This window comes from Cuculus canorus, chromosome 30 (genome assembly GCF_017976375.1).
Source record: "Cuculus canorus isolate bCucCan1 chromosome 30, bCucCan1.pri, whole genome shotgun sequence".
In the NCBI taxonomy this organism is placed as follows: Eukaryota; Metazoa; Chordata; class Aves; order Cuculiformes; family Cuculidae; genus Cuculus; species Cuculus canorus.
This window is the reverse complement of record NC_071430.1, coordinates 1,624,380-1,651,412: the sequence shown is the minus strand read 5'-3', so window position 1 is coordinate 1,651,412 and position 27,033 is coordinate 1,624,380. Positions and strand designations below refer to the sequence as shown.

Genomic DNA, 27,033 nt, shown 5'->3' with positions numbered 1-27,033 from the left:
TCTGGAGCCGCGGCCAATGAGGAGCGCTGGCCCCGCCCCCTCGGCCAATGGGCGCGCGGCGCGGGCGGGGCCAGCGCGGCGGGAAGCGGCGGGGCCGGGGGAAAATGGCGCCCAGCTCGAAATCGGAGCGCGGCGGCGCGGGGGCGAAGCGGGGCCCGGCGGGGGGGGGCGGCGGCTCGGCCGGGACCGGGACGCGGGGCCGCCGCGAGCACGTCGTGAGGCAGCTGGAGCGCGCCAGGGTGGGCGGGGGGCTGAGCGGGGGGTGGGACCTGTGGGGGGGGGGGCGGTCCGAGGGGCTGTTAGAGTCAGGGGTGAGGGGGGGTTCTGGGGGGGGGGTCTGAGGGGGTGTTTGGGGGCAGGGGTGAGGGAGTTCTGAGGGGGTGTTGGGGGGCAGGGGCGAGGGGAGGGGACTGGGACCCGTGAGGGAGCTGGGGGGTAGCTGAGGGGGTGTTGGGGGTGAGGGGGGGATGGGAGTTGGGGGGTGGGCTGTGAGGGGGGTTTGGTGGGAGAACTGAGGGGGGGTTGGGGGAGATGGTGGGGCTGAGGGGGTGTTGTGGGGAGCAGGGGTGAGAGGGGTCTGAGGAGGTGAGAGGGGGGCTCTGGGGGGGGGGGGTCTGAGGGAGTTCGGGAGGGGCAGGGGTGAGTGGAGGGGGCTGGGACCCCTGAAGGGGTGTTGGGGTGAGGGGGGGGTTTTGGGGGGATAGGAGTTGGGGGGAGCTGTGAGAGGGGGGCTTGCTCGGGGATGTTGGGGAGGAGTGAGATGGGGGGGTCAACAAGGGAGGGTCTCGGGGGGTGCTGGGAGAGAAGCAGGGGTTTGGGGGGGGCGGGGGTCCCTGACGCTGCCCCCCAACAGCTGAGCGGGCAGCTCTCGCCGCGGCTCTTCCGGAAGTTGCCCCCCCGCGTCTGCGTCTCCCTCAAGAGCATCGCGGATGAGGCCTCGCTGGGGGCAGGGTGAGCGCGGGGGGGGCTGCCGGGGACCCCCTCACATCCTCGGGGTGCCCCCGTTCTCAAAGCCCCCTCCTCTTCCTTGAGGGCCTTTTCTGTCTATTTCCACCTCCCCTCTCCGGTCCTGAACGATCCCCTTCATCCTTGGAGACCCCTTGCCATCTCCAAACCCCTTCCTCGTTCTCCAGACCCCCCCATCTCAGGGGGTCTCTGCTCCCTCTACCTCGTTCCTGCCTGCCCCCCAATTCCGGCCCCTCTGGAGCTGCCCCCATTCCGCCCCCCCAGGCACATCTTCTTGGGTTTCTCCAAGTGCGGCTGTTACGTCCTCTCCTACACGAGCAGCGGCGGCGACGACGACTTCTCCTTCTACCTCTATCACCTCTACTGGTGGGAGTTCAACGTCCACAGCAAACTGCGCCTGGTACGGACGGACAGACGGACGCACGGACAGCTGCGCGGCTCCCCCTGCGGTGTCTCTTCCCCCCACCCTCAACGCCAGCGCTCCGTCCGTCCCCGCAGGTGCGGCAGGTGCGGCTCTTCCAGGACGAGGAGATCTACAGCGACCTGTACCTCACGGTGTGCGAGTGGCCGGGCGACAGCCGCGCCATCCTCGTCTTTGGCTTCAAGTGAGCCCCCCCCGGGACCCCTCCCCAGGCCCAAATCCCCCCCTCAGCATCACTGCAGCCCCCCCTGCACCCCCCCCGGCCACTGCCACGCTTGCCATGCTGTCACCGCATCCTTTCCGTTTCACTGTCCCCCCGGGTATTTTACCACCTCCCCCTGGTTTTTGTCGTGTCTCCCCCTTTTTCACCACATTTCTCCTTTATTGTTACCATGTCCCCCGCTTTTCACAGCATCCCTTTTTGTCGTCCCTGTGTCGCCATATTTTCATTGTGTTCTCCCTCCTTTCTCTCTATATCCCCCTCTTTTAACCACGTCCCCCTCTTTTAACCGTGTCTCCCCATTTCCATCGCGTCCCTCTCTTTTAACCGTGTCCTTTCATTTCCACCATGTCACTCCTTTTAACCGTGTCCCCCTCTTTTAACCGTGTCCCCCCATTTCCACCGTATATCCCCTTTTAACCACGTCCCCCCATTTCTGCCACATCCCCCCTTTGCTGCCACTGTGTCTCCATGCTTCCACCATATCCCCTCTACTTTTTTGCCATGTGTCCCCCCCTTTTTCACCATATACCCCCATTTTCACCGCGCCCGCCCTTTTTGCCGCGTTCCCCCTCCAGCACGCGCTCGGCCAACGGTCTCCTGGTGAACATGATGATGATGAGCGACGAGAACCACCGTGACATCTACGTCAGCGCCGTGGCCGTGCCACCCCCCCAGCACTGCCCCGCCTGCCACGACGTTGCCCTCGCCCACCCCGGTGAGTCCCGCTGGGCCGGCACGCCACGCTGGGCCACCGTGGCCCTACCGAGCCACCAGAGCTTGACCGTGGCCACACGGAGCCACCAGGCCTGTGCCGCGGCCTCACCAAGCCATGAGGGCTGCGGCACATTGAGGACCGCGGCCACACCGAGGCACCGTGGCTACACTGAGCTGCTCTGCGCTGAACGGCTGTGGCTAAACCGAGCTACCGTAGCCGTGCCGAGCCTCTGTGGCCGCACCGCGCTGTGCTCCTGCCGTGCTCCCGCTGTGTTCCGGGCAGACGCGGTGCTGAGCGGCGGTTGCGGCTGCGGTGCTGAGCGGCGTCTCGGCCCGCAGGGGAGCGGCAGGTGCGGTGCCTGCGCCACGGCTTCGCGCTGCACACCAAGTTCCAGGTGGTGTACCCGTTCCCCACCTTCCAGCCCGCCTTTCAGCTCAAGAAGGACGGCGTCGTCCTGCTCAACACCAGCTTCTCCCTCGTCGCCTGCGCCGTCGCCGTCCACGGACCCGGTACGGCTCCCCCCCGGGCACCCCCAGAGCCCTCCCGAACCCCTCGGGAACCCCCAGGACCCCCCCAGGTTCCCCTTGGGCCCCTGTGCCCCCCAAGGACCCTCCCCACACCCTCTCAGGGTCCCCCCTGTGACCCCCAGACCCCCTTGGGAGCCCCTCACGGCCCCCCCAACCCCCCAAACCCCTTTGGGGCACCCCCGAGACCCTTTGGGACCCCCCCCAAGACCCCCAAGCCCCCTTGGCACCCCACTGTGACTCCTTGGGACCCCCCGCCCCCACCCCAAGCCCCCCAAACCCCCTTGGGGCCCCCCCTCCGAGTCCCCTTGGGATTCCCCGGCCCCCCCTGAGCCCCCCAAACCCCCTTTGGTACCCCCCCTGTGACCTGTTTGGGACCCCCCAGAGCTCCCCAAACCCCGTTGCCCCCGCCCCGAGTCCCCTTGGGACCCCCCAGCCCCCCCTGAGTCCCCCAAACCCCAAACCCCCTTTGGGGCCCCCCCCGTGACCCCTTGGGGCCCCCCCCTGACGCCCCTCGCCCCTCAGGCGACGGCGCCCCCTCGCAGATCCTGTACCGGCGCCGGGGCGCACCGGGGGGCGCTCGCCGTGCCGGGGGGGCCACACCGCACCCCGAAGAGCCGGGGGAGCCGGGGGGGGCACCGGGGGGGCCGGGGGCCACGCAGCCGCGGGGCGGGGGGGGCGCCGGGCCCTCCCCGGCGGTGGCCAAAGCCAAGGAGTTCGTAGCCGACATCTTCCGGCGCGCCCAGGAGGCCACGGACGGCGCGGTGCCCGCGGCCCCCCCCGCCTCACCGGGGCGCTGCCCCCCCCGGCCCCCCGGCCCCAGCGAGGCCCCCGCTGCCCCCCGCGCCCCCCCCGCGCCCCCGCCGCCCCCTGAGCCCGGCTACGTCAACTACACCAAACTGCGCTACGTGCTCGAGTCGCCCACCGCCGCGCCCGAGGGTGAGCGTTCACTCTGGAGCCTACCGATGGCACAGGGGATGGGTGTCAACTCTGGAGCCTAATGGTATTGCTGCAGCCTGGCAGCAGGTTTGGGGGAGGGGGGGGGAGGGGGGCTGGAGGTGTGGGTAGTTCTGTGCTGCCCTCCCCCATAATGTGGGGCCGCCCCCCGATAATTTGGGGCCCCCCCAGCCCCGTGTCCCCCCGCAGAGCTGGAGGACGACAAGATCTCGCTGCCCTTCGTGGTGACCGACCTGCGGGGGCGCAGCCTGCGGCCGCTGCGGGAACAGGCAACAGCACAGGTTTGGGGGCACGGGGCAGGGTTTGGGGGTGCAGGGGTGGGGGTTTGGGGGTCCCAGCCGCCCCCCGTCCCCCCCCCAGGGGCAGTTCCTGACGGTGGAGCAGCTCACGCTGGACTTTGAGTACGTCATTAACGAGGTGATCCGTAACGACGCCGCCTGGGCCCCCCAGTTCTGCTCCTTCAGCGACTACGACATCGTCATCCTTGAGGTGGGGAGGGGGGAAACGCGTGGTGGGGACCCCCCCTGGGCCCCCCACCTCCCCCCCAGGGGACCCCCAAACCCCACTTTGTGCCCCCCCAGGTGTGCCCCGAGACCGACCAGGTCATCATCAACATCGGGTTGCTGCTGCTCGCCTTCCCCGCGCCCCATGGCGAGGGGCAGCTGCGGTGAGCGGCCCCTGCACCCCAAAACTGACCCCCCCTGCACCCCAAAACTGACCTCACTACCCAAAACTCTTGCTCTGCACCTTAAAACCACACCCCTGCACCCCGAAACACCCCAAATAACCGTCCCACGCCCCACCGCAGGGGCAGCTGTGGTGAGGAGGCGCAGAGCGGCCCCTGCGCCCCAAAACTGTCCCCCCGGGACCTCAAAACTTCCCCCCCCACATACCAAAACTGCTCCTCTGCCCCCTAAAACTGCCCCCACTACCCAAAACTGCTCCTCCAAACCCCAAATAACCGTCTTGCGCCTCACTGTGAGGGGCAGCTGTGGTGAGGAGGGGGCAGAACGGCCTCTGCACCCCAAATCCATCCCCTGCAACTCAAAACCGCCGCCCCTGTCCCCCAAAGCCTCCCCTCTGCACCCCCGAAGTGCCCCCTGACCCTCAAACCGCTCCTCTACACCCCAAAACCGCCCACTGCCACTGCCTCTCTGCACCCTAAAACTGCCCCCCTCCAAAATAACCACCCCACGCCCCACTGCCGGGGCAGCTGTGGTGAACGGGGGGGCAGAACGGTCCTCGACGCCCCCAGATTGCCCCCCCGTCACCCCAAAACCCCCGCGCTGACCCCCCCTCGCCCCCAGCCCCCGCCCGTACCACACCAGCCTCAAGGTGGCCTGGGACCTCGGCACCGGCACCTTCGCCACCGTCGGCGTCGGGGAGCTCAGCGAGGTCAAGGGGCAAACCAGGTGGGGGCAACTGGGGGGGGCAGTTTGGGGGCTGGGAGGGGCAGTTTAGGGGTCCAGAGGGGCGATTTGGGGGCTTGGAGGGCAGTTCGGGGGCTGGGGGGGGCAGTTAGGGAGCTGCAGTGGCAATTTGGGGTCCAGGGGGTGGCATTTTAGGGGTCCAGAGGGGTGATTTGGGGTCAAGGAGGGGCAGTTTGGGGGCGGGGGGGGCGATTTTGTGGCAGGGGGGGCAGTTTCGGGGGCCGGACAGAAAGAATTGTGAGATAAGGGGGTGATTTGGGGATGAAGGGGAGCAACGGGGGGGCAGTTTAGAGGGGGGGCAGTTCTTGGGGGGCAATTTGGAGGGATGGGGAGGTGATTTTGGTACGAGGGGGTTGATTTGGGACCGGGGAGGGCAGTTTTGGGGGGTCTGGGGGGGCCATTTGGGTCTGGGGGGGGCGGTTTGGGGCTGGGGGATGGCCGTGGTGCAGTTTTGGGGGGGGGATTTGGAGAGTTGGGGCTGCCCCCGTCCTTGTGCGCCCCCCCTGACCCCCCCGTTTTGCCCCCCCAGCGGCAGCGTGTGGAGCCGGTACCGCAAGGGCTGCGTGGACACGGTGATGCGGTGGCTGCTGCCCGAGGCGCCGGCGCGCTGCGTCAACCGCCTGACCAACGAGGCCCTGCACAGGGGTGGGGGCACGGCGGGGGCGTTTGGGGGGCCGGGGGGGGAGTTTGGGGGGCTGAGAAGGGGAGTTTGGGGGTCTGAGGGGGAATTTGAGGGGCTGAGGGGGGAGTTTGGGGGTCTGAAGGGGAATTTGAGGGGCTGAGGGGGGAGTTTGGGGGGCTGAGGGGGGAGTTGGGGGGCTGAGAAGGGGTTTTGGGGGTCTGAGGGGGAGTTTGGGGGTCTGAGAGGCGGAGTTTGGGGTGTTGGAGGGGGTGGGGGGGTTCAGGGGGGATTTGGGGGGGACACAGAAGGGTTGCGGGGGTTTGGGGTTGATTTGAGGAGGGGGTGGGGAGCTGATGGGGTTCAGGGGGGATTTAGGGGGGCACAGAGGGTTTGGAGGGGTTGGGGGTTCAGGGGGGATTTGGAGGGGTTTGAGGGGGATTTGAGGAGGGGGTGGGGGTTGGGGGGGCACAGAGGGGTTGGGGGAGCTCAAGGGGGGGGTCCCTAATCCCCCCCCCACCCCCAGGCTGTTCGCTGAAGGTTCTGGCGGACGCCGAGCGCTACACGTGGATTGTGCTGTAGGACCCCCCCTTCCTCCCCCCCCGATTTTGGGGCCGTTTGGGGGTTTGTTGGGGTTTTTTATTATTCTCTTTTTTTTTTCCATTGGGTTTTACTGGGGGGGTCCGAACCCCCTCCCCACCCCCCCAAAATAAAACCTTCTGCTTTCCACGGATGCTGCGATCAGGGGGCGACGCCGGAGGGGGGTGGGGGAAATCTCTGGGATTTTGGGGTCAATCCCTGGAGTTTGGGGTGAATTCCTGGGATTTTGGGGTGACTCCCTCGGATTTGGGGCTGAAGGCAAAGTCCACGGCGATTTTATTCCTTAAGAAACTACAAAAGGTACAAAACAGCGTCCGCGGGGGGGAGGGGTGGTGTCACGGGGGGGGGGCTGTACCCCCCCAATCCCCTTTTCCCACCCCGGGGGGGCCCCGGGCGGGGGGGGGGGGCGGAGAAGCAGAGACCGATGGAAGCCGGGGGTGGGGGGGGCGAAGCGCGGGGGGCCCTTCATGCGGGGGGGGCACGGGCTAAGGCGGGGGAGGGGCAGGAAGGGGGACCCGGGGTGCTTTTTGCCCCCCCAAAACCCCTCCCCAGGTCCCCAAGTCGCCCCCCCGCAAGGGGAAAGGGGCCATCCCCAAGCCCCGCGCCCCCCCCCACATCCCCAAGGCCTGAGGGGGGGGATTTGGGGGTGCTGCCCCCCCCACACACATCCCCAAGGCCTGGGGGGGGATTTTGGGGGTGCTGCCCCCCACCAATAACCCCGGGTCCGGGGCATGCGGGGGGGGGGCTTTGGCACAGGATCCCGGCGCTGCGTAAGGCACTGAGCGCCCCCCCCGCCCCCCCGGGCGCCGCTGGGGGGGGTGAAGCGGAGGGGGGGGGATCAGCTGGAGGGCAGCGGTGGCACAAAGAGCCCCCGGGTGTCCCCGCGGGGCAGCTTGGAGGGGGGTTCGGGGGGCTCGGGGGGCTCTGGCGGCAGCGGCTCCTCCTCGCTCTCCTCCTCCTCCTCCTCTTCCTCATCTGGGAAGCACAGGGCTGCCATCAGTAGGCTCCAGAGTTAACACATACAAACACATACACACACCCCCCCTATGCTGGTAGGAGGCTCCAGTGTTGACACGCACACACAAACATACTCTACCATCAGTAGGCTCCTGAGTTAACACACACACGGGCGCAGACACAGACACACACTGATGCCAGTCGGGTCCGGTGCTCGCTCACACTCACACACACACATGGCCCCTGCTGTCAGTAGACTCCAGAGTTAACACACACCCCTGCCATCGTTAGGTTCTAGCATTAACACTCTTTAACACACACGCACACACCCTGCAGTCAGTAGGCTCCAGCGTTAACCACCGCATGGCCCCCCATCATTAGGTTCCAGAGTTAACACACACCCTGTCATGCACACACACCCATCATTAGGTTCCAGAGTTAACACACCCCCCACACCCCCTTCCGCCATCATTAGGCTCCAGAGTGACCCCGTGGATGCTCACCTTTCTCAGGCTCCAGCGAGTTGAGGGAGCTCAGGTTGGCGAACTGCGGGGAGTTGGGGGGGGCAGCGTGAGGCCCTGGGGGGTTCAGGCTCCCCCTTGTCCCCCCACCCCCGTCCCCCCCTGTCCCCCACCTCTCCCATGACGGCGATGGGGCTCTGCCCGCGCGCCTGCGCCACGCGCTGCTCCACCAGGTAGTACATGTACTCATCGTAGAGCAGTCGGATCAGGTGGAAAGAGCCGAAACTCGCAGCGCTGCGCAGGGTCAGGTCCCGGATCACCATCGAGCTGCTGGCACAGCCGCGTCAGCCGCGGGGCACGACCCACCGCCCCTGCCCCACACCGGACCCACCGCCCTGGACCCACGGTGTCCCCACGGACCCCTGCCCCGCACCAGACCCATGGCCCCGGACCCACACCATACCCCCCTGCCCCACACCTGTAAAAGGACTACTTAACCCCCCCTCTGCCCCACAGCTCCTGCCCCACATCCCACGGTGTCCCTGTGCCATGGGGCACTCTCTCCCTGCCCCACACCATCCCTCCTCACCCCACATCTCTGCCCCATACCAGCCCCGCATCCCACGGTGTCCCTGCGCCATGGGGTGCCCCCTGCCCCACACCGTGCCCCCTGCCCCACGGCGCACCTGTAGAAGGACCACTTGAGCAGGAAGAGCTTGGCGGCGCGCGGCAGGCTGGCGGAGCCGCGGTGCGGGCGCAGAGCGCGGGCGACGACGGCGTCGAGCCAGGCCGCCCACTGCTCCAGCGAGCGCTGCTGCTGCAGCGTCGCCTTGAAGTCCTGCTCGAGGCGCTGCACCTCGCGCGGCCCACAGCGGCACACCCAGGCCGCCTGCTCCTGGGGGGCAGACCCACGGCGACCCATAGCGGGACCCGTAGCAGGACCCACGGACCCATAGTGCGACCCACAGACCCATAGCGGGACCCACAGAACCATCACAGGACCCACAGACCCATAGCAGGACCCGCGTGCCCAGAGCGGGACCCACGGACCCACAGCGGGACCTATAGCGGGACCCACGGACCCACAGCAGGACCCATAGTGCGACCCACGGACCCATAGTGGGACCCACAGATCCATAGTGGGACCCATGGACCCATAGCGGGACCCACACATCCAGAGCGGGACCCATAGCGGGACCCACGGACCCATAGTGCGACCCACAGACCCATAGCGGGACCCATAGACCCATACTGGGACCCATAGTGTGACCCACGGACCCACAATCCCATTTCCTCCCCCCATTTTTGGGGCCATTTCTCCCCCTCTCCCCCATTTTTGGGCCATTTCTCCCCCTCTCCCCCCATTTTGAGGCCATTTCTCCCCCTCTCCCCCATTTTTGGGCCATTTCTCCCCCTCTCCCCCCATTTTGAGGCCATTTCTCCCCCTCTCCCCCATTTTGGGGCCATTTGTCCCCCTCTCCCCCCATTTTTGGGGCCATTTCTCCCCCTCTCCCCCATTTTGGGCCCATTTCTCCCCCATTTTGGGCCCATTTCTCCCCCTCTCCCCCCGTTTTCAGGCCCTTTGCCCCCCGCTCCCCCCGTTTTTCGGGGCGCCGCCGTACCTGGACGTTGGCGAAGTCGACGCGGTTGAGGTCGCTGAGCATTTGGCTGATCTGCGCCGTGTTCTGCAGGACGGCGCGCGCCGCCTGCGCCAGGTGGTTGAGGGACGTGTAGCGCCGCAGCGTTTGGGCGAAGGCGCCGGCCGCCGCCACCTTGAGAAAGAGGGGGAGACACACACACACGCAAACGGGGGGGAAGGGAAGGGGGTCCTCAGCGTGGGGCAGCCCCGGCGCCCCCCCCGCGCCCCGCGCCCCCCACCTTGACGCGGACCATCTCCTCGGGGATGTGCACCATGGCGCCCGTCAGCCAACTCTCCAGGCTCTTGGCGAAGTTACGGATCGCCTGCGTCAGCGCGCCTGGGGGGGAAATACCGGGGTACGGGGGGGCGTGAGGGGAGGGGGGATATGGGGGTATGGGGGGCGTGAGGGGATGGGGGATATGGGGGTATGGGGGGGTGTGAGGGGATGGGGGATATGGGGGTACGGGGGGGCGTAAGGGGATGGGGGGGGACAGAGAGAGCCTGGAGCCTCACTGGGGATGGGGGGGGTTCCGGGGGGCTCTGGGGGGGCTCTGAGGGGGCTGTGGGGGTCTCACTGGGGATGGGGGTCTCGGGGGGTCTCTGGGGGTCTCGGGGATCTCACTGGGGATGGGGGTCTCGGGGGGTCTCTGGGGGTCTCGGGGATCTCACTGGGGATGGGGGTCTCGGGGGGTCTCTGGGGGTCTCGGGGGTCTCACTGGGGATGGGGGTCTCTGGGGGGGTCTCTGGGAGTCTCGGGGGGTCTCACTGGGGATGGGGGTCTCTGGGGGGGTCTCTGGGAGTCTCGGGGGGTCTCACTGGGGATGGGGGTCTCTGGGGGGGTCTCTGGGGGTCTCTGGGGGGGTCTCACTGGGGATGGGCCGCAGCACGTCGGGCACGAGGATCTCCACCAGCCCCTGGTAGAGCGAATGGTCGCAGTCGCGCGTCCAGCGCCGCACCGGCTCCAGTTTGGCCAACGCCACCAGACGGCACCGCGGCAGCCGCTTCTCCGCCTCCTCCAGCCTGCGGCGCACACACCTCGACACCGCGCCGGCACCGCGCCGGCACCGCACCAACACCGCACCCACACCGACACCGACGACACCGACACCGCACCACGGCACTGCCGCCACAGCCCCCCCAACCCCCGCCCAAAACTCACCTCCCCACCCACCCCGGGGCCCCCCCAAACCCCCCAACACCCCCTTTTCCCCCCCCAGACACCTCCCGCTCACTGCCCAAGCTCCCCCGATCCCCCAGACCATCCCAGCCCCCCCAAAGCCCCCAAAACCCCCCAAACCCCCCAACCCCCCCTCAACCCTCGCCACCCCACCCCCCCAGGGCCCCTCAGAGCCCCCCCAAACCCCCCAACACTCCTTTTTCCCCCCCAGACACCTCTCGCTCGCTGCCTGAGCTCCCCTGACCCCCCCCAGACCATCCCAGCCCCCCCAAAGCCCCCCAAATCCCCCTCCCCCGGCCCCCCCGGCCCCCCCTCGGCCCCACTGACACGGAGGGCCCCCCCTCGCCGGGGCTGCAGCGCCAAAAGCTCTTCCAGAGCGTCTCCACCAGCGTGAATTGGAGATTGATCATCACATCCACAATGGCCTTCGGGAAGATATTGGGGGGGGATCAGAGAGACAAACAAAAAAGGGGGTGTCGGGGGGAAGGGGGGGTCCGGGGGGGTCACCCCCACCTCGCAGTGCTCGCGGTAAAGCATCTGGAAGGCTCGGACGTCCTCGGCACTGAGTCCGTCGGGAAGCGGCTGTTCCTGCAGCGTCAGCTCAGGGAACTCGGGGAGCGAGCGGGAGGCGTCTGGGGGGGAAAAGGGGGGGTCAGGGGGGAAAAGGGGGGGTCTGGGGGGAAAAGGGGGGTCAAAGAGGACCGGGGGGGGCTACGGGGGTGTCTGGAGGGGTTTGGAGGGGATCACAGGAGGGGTTTGGGGGGTCTGAGGAACTCGGGGGGCGAGCGGGAGGCATCTGGGAGGAAAAGGAGGGGTCTGGGGGGAGTCTGAGGGGGTCAAAGAGGGTCGGGGGGGGCTATGGGGGTGTCTGGAGGGGTTTGGAGGGGATCACAGGAGGGGTCTGGGGGTTCTAGGGGGGTCTGAGGAACTCGGGGAGCGAGCGGCAGGCATCTGGGGGGGAAAAGGGGGGGTCGGGGGGAGTCTGGGGGGGACAAGGGGGGGTCGGGGGGGTCTGAGGAGGTCAGAGGGGGCTATGGGGGGGTCTGAGGGGGTCGGAGGCGCTATGGCGGGGCGGGGGGAGTGGGTCTGGGGGCTATGGGGATCTTGGGCAACAAACTGGGAGGCGTCTGGGGGGTTCTGGGGGGGAATAGGCGGGGTCAGGGGGATCTGGGGGGGTCAGGGGGGTTTGGGGGGGTCTGGGGGGGCTCTCACCCAGGAACTGCTGGTACTGCTGCACTTGGGCGCTGATGTCAGCGAGACCCCCCCCCCGGCTGCGCCCCCCCGGACCCCCCGTTGCTCATCCCTTCCACCTTCTGGATGGGCTTCAGCCTGGGGGGAGCAAAGAGGGGGGGTCAGGGGGTCCCGACGGCACATGGGGGGGTCCCGTTGGTGGTGGTGGGGTCAGGGGGTCCCCATAGCACACGGAGGGGGTCCCGTTGGTGTTGGGGGCGGGTCAGGGGGTCCCCATGGCACACGGGGGGGTCCCGTTGGTGTTGAGGGGGGGTCAGGGGGTCCCCATGGCACATGGGGGGGTCCCATTGGTGTTGGGGGGGGGTCAGGGGGTCCCCATGGCACACGGGGGGGTCCCGTTGGTGTTGGGGGCGGGGGTCAGGGGGTCCCCATAGCACAGAGGCAATTCAAGGGGTCCCCACGGTGCAGTGGGGGGGGTCCCGTTGGCACAGAGAAGGTTCCGGGGGTCCCGTTGTGGCGGGGGGGGTCGCGGGGGGGCGGTTTTACCGCTGTTTCTGGGCGAAGGGCTGTTGGCGCATGGCGAGCGGCTGCTGATCCTCCATGAGCCGCAGCAGCGGAGACCCGGCCTTGATCCGCAGCCCGTAGTAATGGTACTTGGAGTTACCCCTGGGGGGCACAGCGTCAGGGGGAGGGGGTTTGGGGGCTCCTGGGGGGGATTGGGGGCTCCTGGGGGGGGTTTGGGGGTTCCTGGGGGGAGATCAGGGCATCCTGGGGGGAACTGGGGGCTCCTGGGGGGATTGGGGGCATCCTGGGGGTTCCTGGAGGGCCCCGGGAAGGTCTCAGGAGGGGATATGGGGGGACGGGAGGTCCTGGGGGGTTCCTGGGGGGGGTGTCTGTGTGCCCCATGGGGGGTCTGGGAAGTCCTGGGGGGTTCCTGGGGGGAGGCTGTGTTCCCCAGGTGGGATGTGTGTGTTCTGTAGATCTCGGGGGGCTGTTCCGTGGGGGGGTTCCCTGGGCTGTTCCTGGGTGGGTTGTTCCGTGGGGGGGTTCCCTGGGGGGTGTTCCCTGGGGTGTTCCTTGGGGGGTGTTCCCTGGGGGGGGTTCCCTGGGGGGGGTTCCCTGGGGGGGTTCCTGGGGGTTTCCTGGGGGGTTCCCTGGGGGGTGTCCCTGGTGGGTGTCCCTGGGGGGTTCCTGGGGGGTCCCTGGGGGGGTTCCCGGGGATGTTCCCTGATGGGTGTCCCCGGTGGGTGTCCCTGGGGGGTTCCGGGGGTGTTCCCAGTGGGTGTTCGGGGGGGTCGTTCCCACCTGGTGCCGAGGCGGCGCGTGCGCAGTCCAGTGAAGACGGAGCGGATGAGTTTGCCGAAGGAGGCGGCGTTGACGGGCTCGAGGCGGCGGTGCTGGCAGTGCAGCAGGTAATGGCAGTACAGCGCGCTGCGCGGCAGGCTCACCCCCTCGCCGCTCTCGTAGTTCTCCAACAGCCACTGCACCTGCGGGGGGGGCGCAACGTCGGGGGGGGGCCCGGGACACCCCCAGAGACACCCCTGAGACACACCAGAGACACCCCCGGAGACACCCCTGAGACACCCCCTGAGACACACCAGAGTCCCCCCAGAGACACCCCCAGAGACACCCCTGAGACACACCAGAGACACCCCCGGAGACACCCCAGAGACACCCCCAGAGACACCCCTGAGACACACCAGAGTCCCCCCCGGAGACACCCCCAGAGACCCTCCCACAGCCCCCCCAAAGCCCCCCCGCAGACACCCCCAGAGACACCCCTGAGACCCTCCCAGAGCCCCCCAGAGACACCCCTGGAGACATCCCCAAAGACCCTCCCAGAGTCCCCCCCGGAGACACCCCCGGAGACACCCCGAGACCCTCCCAGAGCCCCCCCGGGAGACACCCCCGGAGACACCCCTGAGACCCTCCCACAGCACCCCCAGAGACACCCCCAAAGACACCCCTGAGACCCTCCCAGAGCCCCCCTGGAGATACCCCCAGAGACCCCCTCCAAGACCCTCCCAGACCCCCCCTCCCAGAGACCCCCCCCAGCCCCACTCGGACCCCCCCTCCCAGGACCACCCCCCAGCCCCCCCCCCCCCGACCCCAACTCCCAGAGCCCCCCGAGTCCCCCCCAGAGCCCCCACCTGGCCCCCCCACCAGCCCCCCCCGGACCCCCCAACTCCCAGAGCCCCCTCTCCCCCCACCCCAAAACGCCCCTTTCCCATTCCCCTCCCCATGTCCCCCCCCTTCCTTCCCCATCTCTCCCCTCATTTCCCCCCAGTCTCCCCCCACCCTAAACCCCTCTTTTCCCATCCGCTTTGTGCACCCCCTTTTCCTCCCAAATCACCCCCTTGCCCTCATTCCCCCCATTTCCGTGTCCCCCCCATTCCCCCATCCCCTCCTTCCTCTCCCCATTTCCCCTCAAAGCCCCCCCATTTCCCCACGTCCCCCCCCCTTTTCCTCCTTTCCCCCCTCAGTCTCCCCCCACCCCAAAGCCCCCCCATTTTTGGGGGTGCCCCTCACCGTGGCGGGGGAGGCGCGGGTGGTGTGCGAGTAGCCCTGCGTGCCCCCCCCCACCATGTACCCCCCCTGGATGACGTAGGTGCTGCCGGGGGGGGCGGCGGCGGCGGCGTTTTGGGGGGCGGCAGTCTGGGGGGCAGCGCTGCTTTGCTGGGGGGGCGCCGGCGGCGGCGGCGGTTGCGGTTGCGGCGGCTGTTGTGGGGGGGCAGGAGCGGCGCTCCCCAAAATCTGCCCCCCCCCGCCCCCCGAAACGAAGATGGGGACGGGGGCGCTGGCGGGGGGGGCCTGCGAGCTGGGCGGGGGGGGGCTGGCCTGCACCCCCGCCCCCCCCGTCCCCTCGAAATATGCGGCCCCCGCGTTCTGCCCGTACAGCGGCGTCTCGGCGTAGGGGTACGAACCCGAGCGGCTGCGGAGAGTTGGGGAGGAGGGGGGGGGATTAACTAGAGGCGGGGGGAACCCCCTGCCCCCCAAAACTGCCCCCGCTCCCCAAGAGCCCCGGGGGGGGTCACTCACATGGTGGCGGGGGGGTAGGAGCCATCAGCGCCCTCGACGTAGGGGTACACGTGCTGCACGGGGGGCAACTGCGGCACCTGGGGGGCAACGGGGGGGCAATGGGGGGGCAATGGGGGGGCTTTACGCCCCCAGCAACCCCGCCTTGACCCCCCCCCAATCCCCTGTGGGGCAGGTTGGGGGGTGGACGGGGCACAGAGGGATTGGGGGGGCACAGAGGGGGCAGATGGGGTTTGGGGGGGCAAGAGAGAGGGGTTGGGGGGGCACAGGGGGCAATAGAGAGGGGTTGAGGGGCACGGGGAGGGCACGGGGGGCACAGAGGGATTGGGGGGCAGAAGGGGGCAGATGGGGTTTGGAGGGGCAGCAGAGAGGGGTTGGGGGGAGGCACAGGGGGGCCATGGGGGGCACAGAGGGATTGGGGGGGCAGAAAGGGGGCAGATGGGGTTGGGGGAAACACAGTGGGGGTGGGGGACACATGGGGGTGTAAAGGGTGTTTGGGGAGCATGGAAGGAGCTGTGGGGGGGACTCAGGTATGGGGGGGGACATGACACCGAGGAGTTGGGGGGCTCAGAGGGGTCGGGGGGGGCCCAGAGGGAGTGGGGGTCATTCGCCGATGGGACACACACACACAGAGGGGTCAGGGGGGGCACAAGGGACCCCCTTTCTCCCCACCTGGGTGCTGGGCCCGGCCGGGGGGGCGGCGGGGGGCGCGGGGCTGCCTTCCGCCTCGCTGGCCCGCAGCGCGCCCTCTGCGTTTGGGGTGAAAAGAGGCCAAATCGGGTCAGAGTCGCGTCTCGTCCCCCCCCTCCCCGCAGCTGGGGGTCCCCCCTCCCCTCCTCCCCCTCTCCAGCTCAGGTTTGGGGCGAAAGCGACGGTTTTGAGGCCACTCACCGGTGACGGCAACAACGATGAACTGCTGTGTGGGGGGCGCGGGCGGCGCGGGGGGCGGTGCGGGGGGCGCGGGGGGCGCGGGCAGCTCCGTGCCAAAGGCAGCGGCGGCGGCAGCGTTGGGGGGCGGCGGCTGCGGCGGTGTCGGTGTGGTGGCCGTCAGCTCGGACACGTAGGTCTGCGTTGCCATGGCGACGGCGAGCTGTGACATCATAGGAGAGAACCATAGCGTGATGTCATGGCGGGGGGACACGAGGTCAGACCGCGGCGCCGTACGGTGACGCCGCAGCGCGACAGGGCGTCACGGGGTGACGGTGAAAAAGGGGGGTGACATCGAGGCCGTGTGGCGTCAGAGTGTGACGTCATAGGGTGACGCCATCACGGGGTGACATGGCGGCTCCGGGATGCGGCGGAGCGATGTCACAGGACTGCGTGACATCACGGGGCCCTGTGATGTCATCAGGTGACACCGCAGCGGAATGACATCATAGAGGGACCCCCCCCGGTGACGTCACCCCACACACACCGGCAGCACCGCCCACCTGTGACATCATCACCCCGTGACGTCACATAAGGGCGTGGGGGCTCTCCTTTGGCCCCGCCCCCTTTTCTCCCCTTGCCCCTCCAATCTCCCATAGGCCCCGCCCCTCTTTGGCCCCCCGCTCCAATTGGCCCCGCCCACTCCCCGCCCCGCGCTCTCCGTGGCCCCGCCCTCTTGGCCCCGCCCCCGTTCCCTTCGGCCCCGCCCCCGCCGCTCCCCTTCCCCCCCGTCCCTCCCCCCCACCGAGGCCGCGGCCGCCGAGTTCGCTGCACCCCCTTACGCGCCCCCCCCTTCGCTTACCCCCCCCTCCTCCGCCTCCTCCTCCTCCTCCTCCCCCCCCTGTCCCCCGCCGCCATCTTGTCGCGCCGCGCGTTCCCACCTGCCCGGAGCGCCCGGCGGGTCCCCGCGAGGCCTCGTCCCGGCCGGGCCGGTGTCGCCGTGTCGGTCGGGGGGGGCGCGCGGGGGGCGGCGGGGCCGGCGCTGGCGAGCGCGGGGGGGGCCGGGCCGGGCCCGCAGCGCGGTCGCCACGGCGACCGTGTCTATGGCGCCCTCCGTGTTCCCTCACCGGGGCAACTGTTGCTACCCGCCTCGGTCGGGGGCGGGGCCGGCGCACTCCCTCCCGCCCCCGCGCTCCCATTGGCCGCCGCGCTCCCGTCGCGCTCTTCCATTGGCCAAACGGCGCGCCGCTCCCCTTTAGCGCCGCCCACGAGCCCTCCCATTGGCTGCGCCGCGCGCCTCTCCCCTTTAGCCACGCCCACCGCGTCCTCCCATTGGCTGCGCCGCTCGCCTCTCCCCTTTAGCCCCGCCCACCGCGCCCTCCCATTGGCTGCGTCCGCGCTTCCTGCAGGGGCGGGGCCTGGCGGGGAGCTGGCGGGTCGCTATTGGCCCGCTTCAAGGGCCGGGGAGTGCGCGTGCGCGCGGCGCGGGGGGGATGATGGGAAATGTAGTCCCATCCGAGGTGGCGCCAAGGGACCCCGGTGACGTCAGCGCCGTCCCGTGACGTCACGGAGCCGGTAAGGGGGAGGCTGGAGAGGTCCGGGGGGGGAGGGGCATGCTTGCGCTAATTAACGAGAGTAATTAACGTGGTGATTAGGGGCAGGTGAGGTTCGTGGGGGGGCTTAATTACAGCTAATTACTGCTAATGATGTAATTAGCACTAGTGCTGGCGGCTAATTAGTGTTAATTAGCTCTAATTAAGGCCAATTAAGCCAAGCGAGGGGAGCAATAGTTGTTGCCTGCGGGGTAATTAACTCAGCTTTGCGGTAATTAGAGTTGCTTTGGGGCAATTAATGCCGTATTAAGGTAATTAGCGGTGCATTAAGGGAATTAACGCTGCATTGGGGTAATTAATGCACGTGGTGCTAATGGGAGGTTGGTAATTAGCAACGAGGGGATAATGAGGTGGAGGGGTCGTTAATGACAGAGTGGTGTTAAGGCAGTCATTAACGGTGGTCATTAACGGGGGGGGGGGGGGGGGAGCACTGATGCCATGGGGGAGCTTAATTACACTTTGGTAATTAACACTAATGTAGTAATTAGTGATAACCACCTGTAATTAACCCCTGCAGTCGATGCCCGCGGGGTAATTAACGCCGCTATGGGGCAATTAACGCTGCTGGGGGCGCTAATGGGGGGGAGTAATTATCTGTGGAAGGGTAATGAGTGATTAATTAATGGAATATGAGTGCGATAATTAACGTTGATGGGGGAAAGGCGGGAAAATGGGAGTTGTGGATGGGGATAAAGGCGGGAAAAGGGTAATTAAGAAGTGGAGAGTAATTAAGAAAAGGGAGTAATTAAGGAGGGGGAATAATTAAGGAGATGGGGTGATTAAGGAAGAGAGTATTTAAAGATAAAGGTAATTAAAGGAAGGAAATAATTAAAGAAGGGGTTAATTAAGGAAAAGGGAATGAGGAAGGGGAAGAAATGCGGATCTGACAGAGGTTCCAGAGAGATCCCGCGTGGATCTGACACAGATTTCACACCAGTTTGACACAGATCCCGCGTGGATCCCACCCGGATCCCACCCGGATCCCACCCCGATTCCACGGGGATCCAACATGGACCTGACCCGGGTTCCACATGGATTCCACACGGATCTCATCCAGATCCCAGAGGGACCCAACAGGGATCCAAAATGGATCCCACAGGGATCTGACCCGGGTTCCACACGGATTTGACACAGATCCCAACATGGATCTGAAACAGGTTCCACGTGGACCCCACATGGATCACCCAGATCTGACGTGAGCTCCGCACGGATCTGACCCGGATCCTGTGTGGATCCCACAGGGATCTGAGATGATCCGCATTCCACAGGGACCCAGCAGGGATCCAAAATGGATCCCACACAGATCTGACACAGATCCCACAGAGATTGGACACAGGTTCCATAGGTTCCACAGAACCCCCACAGGGATCCATTTTGGATCCCTCGTGGATCCCACGTGGATCTGACCCACATCCCACACGGGTGACGTCACCCACACCGCGCCCATAGGGAACACGGGGGGGGGGGCGGGGAGGGCGCGCTGTCATGGCGGCTGCGCCGCGAAGCACCACGGGAAATGTAGTCCCGCGGTGTCACGTGACGGAAAGGCGGGGCGAGTGGAAGGGCGTGGCTTGCTGGCAGGGGGCGTGACCAGAGCAGGGCCGCGTTGGGGCGGTCACGTGGGGTCGCGCGCGGAATACTTCCGGTTGTTCAAAAAAATCACTTCTGGGGCGCCATGGGGCCGGGGGTGGCGGTGAGGGGCGGGGGTGGAGGTTATAGGGGTACCAGATGGGGGGGGGGGGCGGGGGCAATTTTGGGGGTTCTGGTTCTGAGGAGAGGGGGTTCCCGGGGGGGGCGTCTTAGTTATGGGGGGGCGGTTTTGGGGGTCCTGGTTCTCGGGGAGGGGATTCTGGGGGGGGTCCCAGTTATGGGGGGAGCGGTTTGGGGGGTCCTGGTTCTCGGGGAGGGATTCTGGGGGGGTTCCAGTTATGGGGGGAGAGGTTTGGGGGGTCCTGGTTCTCGGGGAGGGGTTCTAGGGGGTCCCTTTTATGGGGGGGGGAGCGGTTTGGGGGGTCCTGGTTCTCGGGGAGGGGATTCTGGGGGGGTCCCAGTTATGGGGGGGCAGTTTGGGGGGTCCTGATTTTGGAGAACTTGTGGAAGTTGTGATTATTTATTGGGGGGGGCGGTTCTGGGGGTCTCGGTGTGTGTAGGGGGCGGTTTTGGGGTCGTGGTTGGGGGGGCAGTTCTGGGGGTCCTGTTTGGGAATAATGGCAGGTTTGGGGGTTGTTATTATTGGGGGGGGGTTCGGGGGAAGTTCTAGGGGTCATGGTTTTTGGGGTTCCTGTTCTGGAGGTGTCCCTGACCCTCCCACCCCCCCCACCCCCCCACAGCGTGCCCTGCGCTGGGCCTGGGCCCCCCCCGCCTGCCGCGGCTTCCACCGGACGGTGCCCCCCCGCGCTCCTCCCCCCCTCATCCCCATCGTGGTGGAGCAGACGGTGAGGGAGGGGGCAACCCCCGGGACCCCCCCAACCCCTCATCTCTTCCTTCACCCCTCTTTGACCCCCCCGACACCCCGTAACCCCATCTCCTTCTCCACCCCCTGGCTCCCCCCGATTCCCCCCCTCCAAACCCATCTGCCCCCCCAGGCCCCGCATGAATCCCATTCCACGAGGCTGAACCGAACGTGCCCCCCCGATTCCCTTCCCCCCGACCCCCCAATCCCCTCCTCCACCCCATTTGACCCCCCCCCCGACCCACCTGCACCCCCGGATTTTGCAGGGTCGGGGTGAACGTGCCTACGATATCTACTCCCGTCTGCTGCGCGAGCGCATCGTCTGCGTCATGGGGCCGGTAGGTGCCCCCCAGGACCCCTTGGAGCTCCCCCAGACCCCTAGGAGCCCCCTCTGACCCCCCCCGGCCCCCCCCAGATCGATGACAGCCTGGCCAGCCTGGTGATCGCGCAGCTGCTGTTCCTGCAGTCCGAGAGCAACAAGAAACCCATCCACATGTACATCAACAGCCCTGGTGAGCGAAACAGCGGGGTCTGGGGGGGGCCCGGGGGAGTTTGGGGGGCTCTGAAGGGGGTTTGGGGGGGGTCGGGGGAGGTTTAGGGGAGTGCTGAGGGGTTTGGAGAGGTCAAGGGGGAGGTTGGGGATTGTCTTGAGAGATTTGTGAGAAGGGTGGGGAGTTTGGAGGGTCTGGAGGATGGCTTGAGGGGGGTTTGGGGGTGTCTGGAAGGTGGTTTGGGGGGTCTTGAGGAGGTTTGGGGGGCCCAAGGGGGTTTGGGAGTGCACTGAGAGATTTGGCCAGGTCAAGGGGGAGGTTGGTGAGGGTCCTGAGGTGTTTTGGGGGGGAGTGGGGAGGTCTAGAGAGGTATTTGGGGAGAGCTGAGGAGCGTTATGGCAGATTAGAAGACGTTTTGGGGATCCCAGGATGATTTGGGGGCCTGGGGGTGGTTTAGGGGTCCCTGGGGGCTGTGGGGGAGGATCCTGTGGGGGTTTAGAGGGTCTAGGAGGGCCCTGGGGGGGGCTTAGGAGATCCATGGAGGTGGTTTAGGGAATCAGGTGGATTTGGGGGTCTCCGGTGGGTCTGGGGGTGATTCTGGGGGTCCCGGGTGGGTCTGAGGATGGTTCTGGTGAGTCTGGGGGTGGTTTAGGGGCTCCGCTGGGTCTGGAGGTGGTTTAGGGGCTTGGGTGGGTCACAGGGGTCCCTGGGAGTTGTTCTGGGGGGGTCTCAGGTCGGTCTGGGGGTGGTTCTGGGGTTCAGGGGGTGGTTCTGATGGTCCCGTGTGGGTCTGGGGGTAGGTTTGGCACTCCGGTGGGTCTGGGGGTGTTTCGGGGGGGGCCGGTGACGCGGTGTCCCTGCAGGGGGGGCGGTGACGGCCGGCTTGGCCATCTACGACACGATGCAGTACGTGCTGAACCCCGTGTGCACGTGGTGTGTGGGGCAGGCGGCCAGCATGGGGTCCCTGCTGCTGGCGGGGGGCGCCCCGGGACAGCGGCACGCGCTGCCCAACGCCCGCATCATGGTGCACCAGCCCTCGGGGGGGGCACGGGTACGGGGGCAGCGGGGGGCTGGGGGGGGCACTAGGACCCAGGGGTGCACCAGACCCCGGAGGGGTTGGGGGCACGGGTATGGGGGGCAGTGGGGTGCTGGGGGGCACTAGGACCCAGGGGTGCACCAGACCTCGGAGGGGGGCAAGGGTACGGGGGCTGCGGGGGGCTGGGGGGGGCACTAGGACCCAGGGGTGCACCAGGCCTCGGGGTGGGGCAGGGGTAAGGGGGCAGTGGGGGGGCTGGGTGGGCATTAGGACCCAGGGGTGCACCAGCCCTCAGAATGGGGCACTAGGACCCAGGGGTGCACCGGTCCTTGGGTGGGGGGCATGGAGAGAATTGGGAGCACTGGGCCTGGGGGTGCACAGGGGAGAATGGGGGGCACTGCGACCTGGGGGGGCACCAGGAGTTGGGGGGGGGGCACTAGGACCCCAGGGAGGGGGCTGTGGGGCACTGGGGGGGTACAGGGAGCTCGGGGGCGGAACCCCAGGATCTGAGGGAGCCCCAGAGGTTGGGGTGGGTCCCATTTGCACCCCCCTCACCCCCTTTTTGCCCCCCCCCCCCCCCAGGGCCAGGCGACCGACATCGCCATCCAGGCTGAGGAGATCCTGAAGCTCAAGCGCCAGATCAACGGGCTGTACGCCAAACACACGGGGCAGCCGCTGCCCGTCATCGGTGAGGCACCCCCGAACCCCCATTTCCAGCCCCCCCGGGGATCCAATTCACCCCTCCGGGAGCCCCACAAACCTCTCTGACCCCCTGAGCTCTATGTGAAACGCACACAGTGAGGGACCCACGGGACCCCCCCCAGGCCCCCCCGTATTCCTCCCTGAGCCCCCCAATTCCTCTTTGCCCTCTCCAAGCCCCCTCCCAAGCCCCCTCTGAATGTCCCCAGACCCCTTCTTACCCCCCAGAACCCCCCCGGGATCCCTCAACCCCATATGTTCTCTAGAAGCCCCCTGTGCCCCCCCAAATCCATTCTTGCCCCCCCCAGACCTCCTCTGAGCTATTCCTTTTTCAGGTCCCCTCTAAGCCTCGCCCCCCCGGACCCCTTCCTTCCCCCCCCGGCACTCCCCTAGCTGCCTATGCTCTCTGAGACCCCCTCAAACCTCCTGGGGACCCCCTAAATCCCTCTTTGTCTCCCCTGGATCTCCTCTGAGCATCCCCCCAACGCCCCCCTGGATCCCCACCCCCAATTCCTCTCTGCCTCCTCCAGGTCCCCTCTGAGCTCCCCCCTAGACCCCTTCTTTCCCCTCCTGGGACCCCCTAGGACTGCCCCGATGACCCCCCCTAATGCCCTGTGGTCTCTGGGACCCCCCCGTGACCCCCTTTGGACCCCCCCCGTGCCCCCAGAGGCGGCGATGGAGCGGGACCGGTACCTGAGCCCAGTGGAGGCACAGGAATTCGGGCTCCTGGACCAGGTGCTCGTGCATCCCCCCCCCCGCGGAGAGGACGAACCCAGACTGGTGCAGAAGGAGCCCCCGACCCCCCCCGATCCCCCCGCGACCCCCCCGACCCCCTGAGACATCCCTGGGGGGGTTGGGGGGGGTTCTATGTGCGGCCCCCCACCACCACCCTGGGCATCGCTGTAGCCCAGCAGGGATTAAAGAACTGGAGAAGATCCTGTGTGAGGGGGGAGCGATTTGGGGGGAATTTGGGGTCTGGGGGGGGAAGGAGGATTTGGGGGGCTGGAGGGGAGGAGGAGAGCTTGGGGGGCTGTTGAGGGAGGAGAGATTGGGAGTGGAGAGGACAGAAAGGATAGAGGGGGGAGATTGGGGGGATCTGAGGCTCCTGACTGAGCCGGGGGGGGCGGATTTGGGGGGGAGAGATGGGTGGGGGTGCAGACCCCAACTGAGTGATGTGGGGCTGGGAGGGGGTGCAGGGATGGGGGCCCCCAAAGGCATATTGGGGCTCCTTGAGGGAGTGGGGGGTTCCCTGGGAGGTGACTCTGCCGTGCGCTGCCCATTGTCCTCCCACCCGGCCGGGGGCGCTGTATCGGTCCGCCCGTTTCCCGTGGTGCCCCGCGGCGGCGGGGGGCGCTGTCCATGGTACCGGCAGGTGGCATGGCCCCGGTCCGCCCGTTTCCCGTGGTGCCCCGCGGTCCCCGCTCCGCCGGTTTCCCATCGTGCTCCGCGGGGGCGGCGCTCCCGCCATGCTCCGCGCGGCCGTTCGGTGGCGGGTTCCGGTGGCCCCGGGCGAGTCCCGGTGGTGCCGGGCGGGGCCTGGGGCGGCCGCGGAGGCCGAGGCGGAGCCGGAGCCGATCCGAGCCTCCAGCCCGGGGCTGCGGCGGCGCCTGCGCGGCCTCGTTGTCGTGCGCGGCGGCTTCGTGAGCCCCGAAGAGGCCGCGGAGCTCGAGGCGGAGTTGGAGCCGCTGCTGCGGGGGCGGCGCTACCAGTTCGACCACTGGGACGGGGTGAGGGGCGGGGGGGGTCATGGGGTCACAGAGGGGTCATGGGGCGGGGGGGCAGGGGTCACACAGAGGTCACGGGGAGGGGGACTTTGGGGGGATCCCAGAGGGGTCACGGGGGGAGAGGGAGGAGCGACTTTGGGGGGTCACGGGACTACAGGGGGAGGGGGCTTTGGGGGGCTTCGGGGGTCGTGGGGGGGGCAGGGGTCCCGGGATGGGCTTTAGGGGCGGGGTCGGAGGTCCCACCGGACTTGGGATGGGATTTGGGGGTCAGGTCAGAGGTCACGGGATGGGGGTTGGGAGGGAGGGGGCTCCCGGGATGGGATGTGGGGGGGCGGGGTCAGGGGTTCCCGGGGTCAGAGGTCATGGGATGCGGTTCGGGTGGGGTCAGGGGTGGTTTGGGGGGGGTCAGGGTGTGGGGTGCCGGGGTTTGGGGTGTCGGTCGGGGGTCCCAAGGTCCGTGCCCCCCCCCCAGGCGATCAGCGGGTACCGGGAGACGGAGCGGGGGCGCTGGGGGCCGGCGGGGCGCGCGGTGTTGGGGCGTCTATCGGCCGAGTTCCCCCCCGAGCGCCCCCCCCGGCCCCTCGTCCACGTCCTCGACCTACACCGGCGCGGCCACGTTGCGCCCCACGTGGACAGTGTCAAGGTGGGGGGGGGACAGAGATGGGGGGGGTACGTGGAGGCAGTTGGGGGGCAGTGGAGCTCATGGGGAGGGGTTGGAGTCCATGGGGGGCTTTGGAGGCGGGGAAGGAGCACAGAGCTCGTGGGTGGGGCAATGGGGGGGGGGGAATAGAGATTGGGGGGGTACATGGAGGCAGTTGGGGGGCAATGGAGCTCATGGGGGGGAGTTGGAGTCCATTGGGGGTCCCGGGGGGGGATAATACCCCCCCCCTTTGCCCCCCCAGTTCTGCGGCTGCACTCTGGCCGGGCTGTCGCTGCTCTCGGCCGCAGTCCTGCGCCTGCGGAGCTGCCGGACACCCGCGCAGAGCCTGGAGCTGCTGCTGGAGCCGCGCTCGCTCTACGTCCTGCGGTACCGAAAGGGGGGGGAAAACCGGGGGGGGGGGGGGGGTGTGTGTGGTAAAAACCGGGGTGGGGGGGTGGAAAAAGGGTGGGGGGGCAGCGCTGACACCCCCACCCCCTCACAGCCCTATAGCGGCGCCACAGCCGCGGTCACTCCATGTCCTGCAGCCGCAGGAGGGGATGGAGGGGAGTTTTGGGGGGGTGTTTCTCGAATTGGGGGGGAAGGGGGGGTGCACTGACACCCCCCACACACACACACTGTGTTCCCCCCACCCCAGGGGCGCCGCGCGGTACGAGTTCACCCATGAGATCCTCCGGGACGAGGAGTCGTTTTTTGGGGAGCGACGGGTGCCGCGGGGGCGACGCCTCGCGCTCATCTACCGCAATGACCCCCCCGGTGAGACCCCGACCCCCCCCCGGGACCCCAATAACCCCCCTGGACCCTCCTGGAATGCCAATGACCCCCCCAGGCCTCCCCCGGGACTCCAACGACCCCTCCGGACTGCCCTGGGACCCCCAACTCCCCCAGAACCGCTCCAACACCACACCCAGGACTCCCCTGGGACCCCACTGACCCTCCCGGACCCCCAGTTCCCCCCACCTGAGACTTTCCCAGGGACCCTAATGACCCCCCAGGACTCCCAGTGACCCCCCCCGGGTACCCCAACTGCCCGGGACCCGCCCCACACCTTCCTGGGACTCCCCCAACCTGCTCTGGGACCCAAACTCCCCCCCCTCAGCCCTCCAAGACCCCCCCGGAACCCCCCACCCCTGGTGAGACTCCCTAACCCCCCCCCCATCTTCCTGACACCCCCCTGTGCCCCCCAGACACCCACACAATGCCCCCCCCCCATATTTTTTTCCCCCCCCTGACCCCCCCTTTCCCCCTCCCCCAGATTTGACTCCAGATCCTCTGAGCGACCTCTCAACATTTATTGGGGGTTCGGCTCCCCCCGCAGCCCCCCAATAAACAGCTTCCCCCCAACTCCAGTGCTGGTTCTTTGGGGAGGGGAGTCCGTTTTTGGGGGGGCCCCAATAAACAGCTCCCCCCTCTCCAGCGCTGTTCTTCGAGGAGTTGGGGGGGGGGGGCTGTTTTTCGGGGTGGGGGGGTCCTTTTTTTGGGGGGGTCACCCCAGGCACTGGCAGGCGGCGGCCGAGAGCTGCGGGACGCGCTGCCACCGCTGTTTCTCGTCCAGGAAGGCGACGTCCTCGAAGCGGCTGGGGCGGCAGCAGGGCCCCCCCGCGGCCCCCCCCGGGGCCCCCCCGATCCGCGCCAGCGCCAGGCGGTGGTTGGTGGGGGGCGCGGGGCAGCCCCCCCCGCAGTAACGGAACAGCAGTGTCTCCTCGGAGCCGAAGCCCAATCCCAATTCCCGTACACGCACCGCGATGCTGCGCAGCCCGCAGGGAAGGGGGGGGCCGGAGGGGGGCGAGGGGGGGCCCCCCAAAACCCGGGGGGGCCCCAGGAGTAGGAGGAGGAGGAGGAAGGCTGACGGCACCATCCTCACCCTCGTCCTGTCCGCGGAGCCGAGCGAGAGGCGCTTATATCCATGAGGGGGGGGCAAAGTTAACGCCCCCCCCGGACAAAAAAGGGGCTGAAATTGCCCAAAAGGGGCAGAAATTCCCCAAAAGGTAAGGGGGGGGGGCAGGGTTAACCCTTTCTCACCCCAAAAGGAGGCTGAAACCCCCCCAAAATGTGAGTGGGGGCATTAGGGGGGCAAAATTACCCCCCCCCAAAGACAAGTGGGGGGCAGAATTATACCCACAAACCAAAAAGGAACCGACACCCCCAAAAAAAAGTATCAGTGCTCCCCCCCAAAGGGTTAATCTAGGGGGGGTGGAAGGGGGGGGCTCCCCCAAATGGAGGGGGGGGGGGAAGGGAGGGGGGTATGGAGCAGACACTGAAATTCCAGCGCAGTTGGGGGCGCTGGAAAAAAACCTAAAAATAGCAAAAAAATCCAAATTCCTCCCCAAAACGGGGATTCCAAAGGGGGGGGCGGTCTGAGTGGGACCCAAACAAAGGCCTTTAATTGGGGGGGGGGGGGGGGGGGGGTGTCCTCAAGGGATGAGGGGAAAGGGGAGGGGTCAGAAAAGAGGGGGTGTCCTGTCCCGTCTGCGCCCCCTCCTCGCACTGATGAACTTGGGGGGTAGGGGCATTATGGGGGGTTGTGGGTCACCGTGGGTCGCTGTGGGGGCTCTATGGGTCACCGTGGGTCGCTTC

At 67.7% G+C, this 27,033-nt stretch overlaps 5 protein-coding genes across 5 annotated transcripts; 3 read left to right on the top strand and 2 right to left on the bottom strand.

The window, feature by feature from the left end:
• Positions 1 to 81: 81 nt before the first annotated feature.
• On the top strand, positions 82 to 6,519 carry DCAF15 (DDB1 and CUL4 associated factor 15). The gene is made up of 13 exons (XM_054051854.1): positions 82 to 239; positions 854 to 951; positions 1,231 to 1,366; positions 1,465 to 1,571; positions 2,186 to 2,325; positions 2,664 to 2,834; positions 3,375 to 3,788; positions 3,978 to 4,087; positions 4,167 to 4,295; positions 4,388 to 4,473; positions 5,114 to 5,218; positions 5,766 to 5,881; positions 6,382 to 6,519. The coding sequence occupies exons 1-13, from the start codon at positions 105 to 107 to the stop codon at positions 6,435 to 6,437; spliced, it is 1,803 nt and encodes a 600-aa protein (XP_053907829.1). The 5' UTR covers positions 82 to 104; the 3' UTR covers positions 6,438 to 6,519.
• A 640-nt stretch (positions 6,520 to 7,159) lies between these two features.
• On the bottom strand, positions 7,160 to 15,994 carry RFX1 (regulatory factor X1). Its single transcript, XM_054051755.1, is given in 17 exon segments — positions 7,160 to 7,430; positions 7,916 to 7,958; positions 8,047 to 8,200; positions 8,560 to 8,768; positions 9,496 to 9,645; positions 9,752 to 9,849; positions 10,381 to 10,532; positions 11,017 to 11,114; positions 11,203 to 11,321; positions 11,902 to 11,941; positions 11,943 to 12,018; positions 12,427 to 12,546; positions 13,186 to 13,367; positions 14,410 to 14,812; positions 14,920 to 14,996; positions 15,589 to 15,665; positions 15,808 to 15,994. Coding segments are annotated over 17 exon segments (2,322 nt in total). The 3' UTR covers positions 7,160 to 7,293.
• Positions 15,995 to 19,054: 3,060 nt separating this feature from the next.
• On the top strand, positions 19,055 to 22,911 carry CLPP (caseinolytic mitochondrial matrix peptidase proteolytic subunit). Its single transcript, XM_054051754.1, has 7 exons — positions 19,055 to 19,089; positions 19,727 to 19,831; positions 20,115 to 20,186; positions 20,264 to 20,360; positions 21,203 to 21,390; positions 21,958 to 22,063; positions 22,742 to 22,911. Exons 1-7 carry the CDS (start codon positions 19,072 to 19,074, stop codon positions 22,909 to 22,911), a joined length of 756 nt encoding a protein of 251 aa, XP_053907729.1. The 5' UTR covers positions 19,055 to 19,071.
• Positions 22,912 to 23,409: 498 nt separating this feature from the next.
• Positions 23,410 to 25,861, top strand: ALKBH7 (alkB homolog 7). Its single transcript, XM_054051833.1, has 5 exons — positions 23,410 to 23,801; positions 24,271 to 24,441; positions 24,701 to 24,825; positions 25,094 to 25,212; positions 25,712 to 25,861. Exons 1-5 carry the CDS (start codon positions 23,541 to 23,543, stop codon positions 25,783 to 25,785), a joined length of 750 nt encoding a protein of 249 aa, XP_053907808.1. The 5' UTR covers positions 23,410 to 23,540; the 3' UTR covers positions 25,786 to 25,861.
• A 63-nt stretch (positions 25,862 to 25,924) lies between these two features.
• On the bottom strand, positions 25,925 to 26,591 carry PSPN (persephin). Its single transcript, XM_054051842.1, has one exon. It carries the CDS (start codon positions 26,312 to 26,314, stop codon positions 25,943 to 25,945), a length of 372 nt encoding a protein of 123 aa, XP_053907817.1. The 5' UTR covers positions 26,315 to 26,591; the 3' UTR covers positions 25,925 to 25,942.
• Between the last annotated feature and the right edge of the window lie 442 nt (positions 26,592 to 27,033).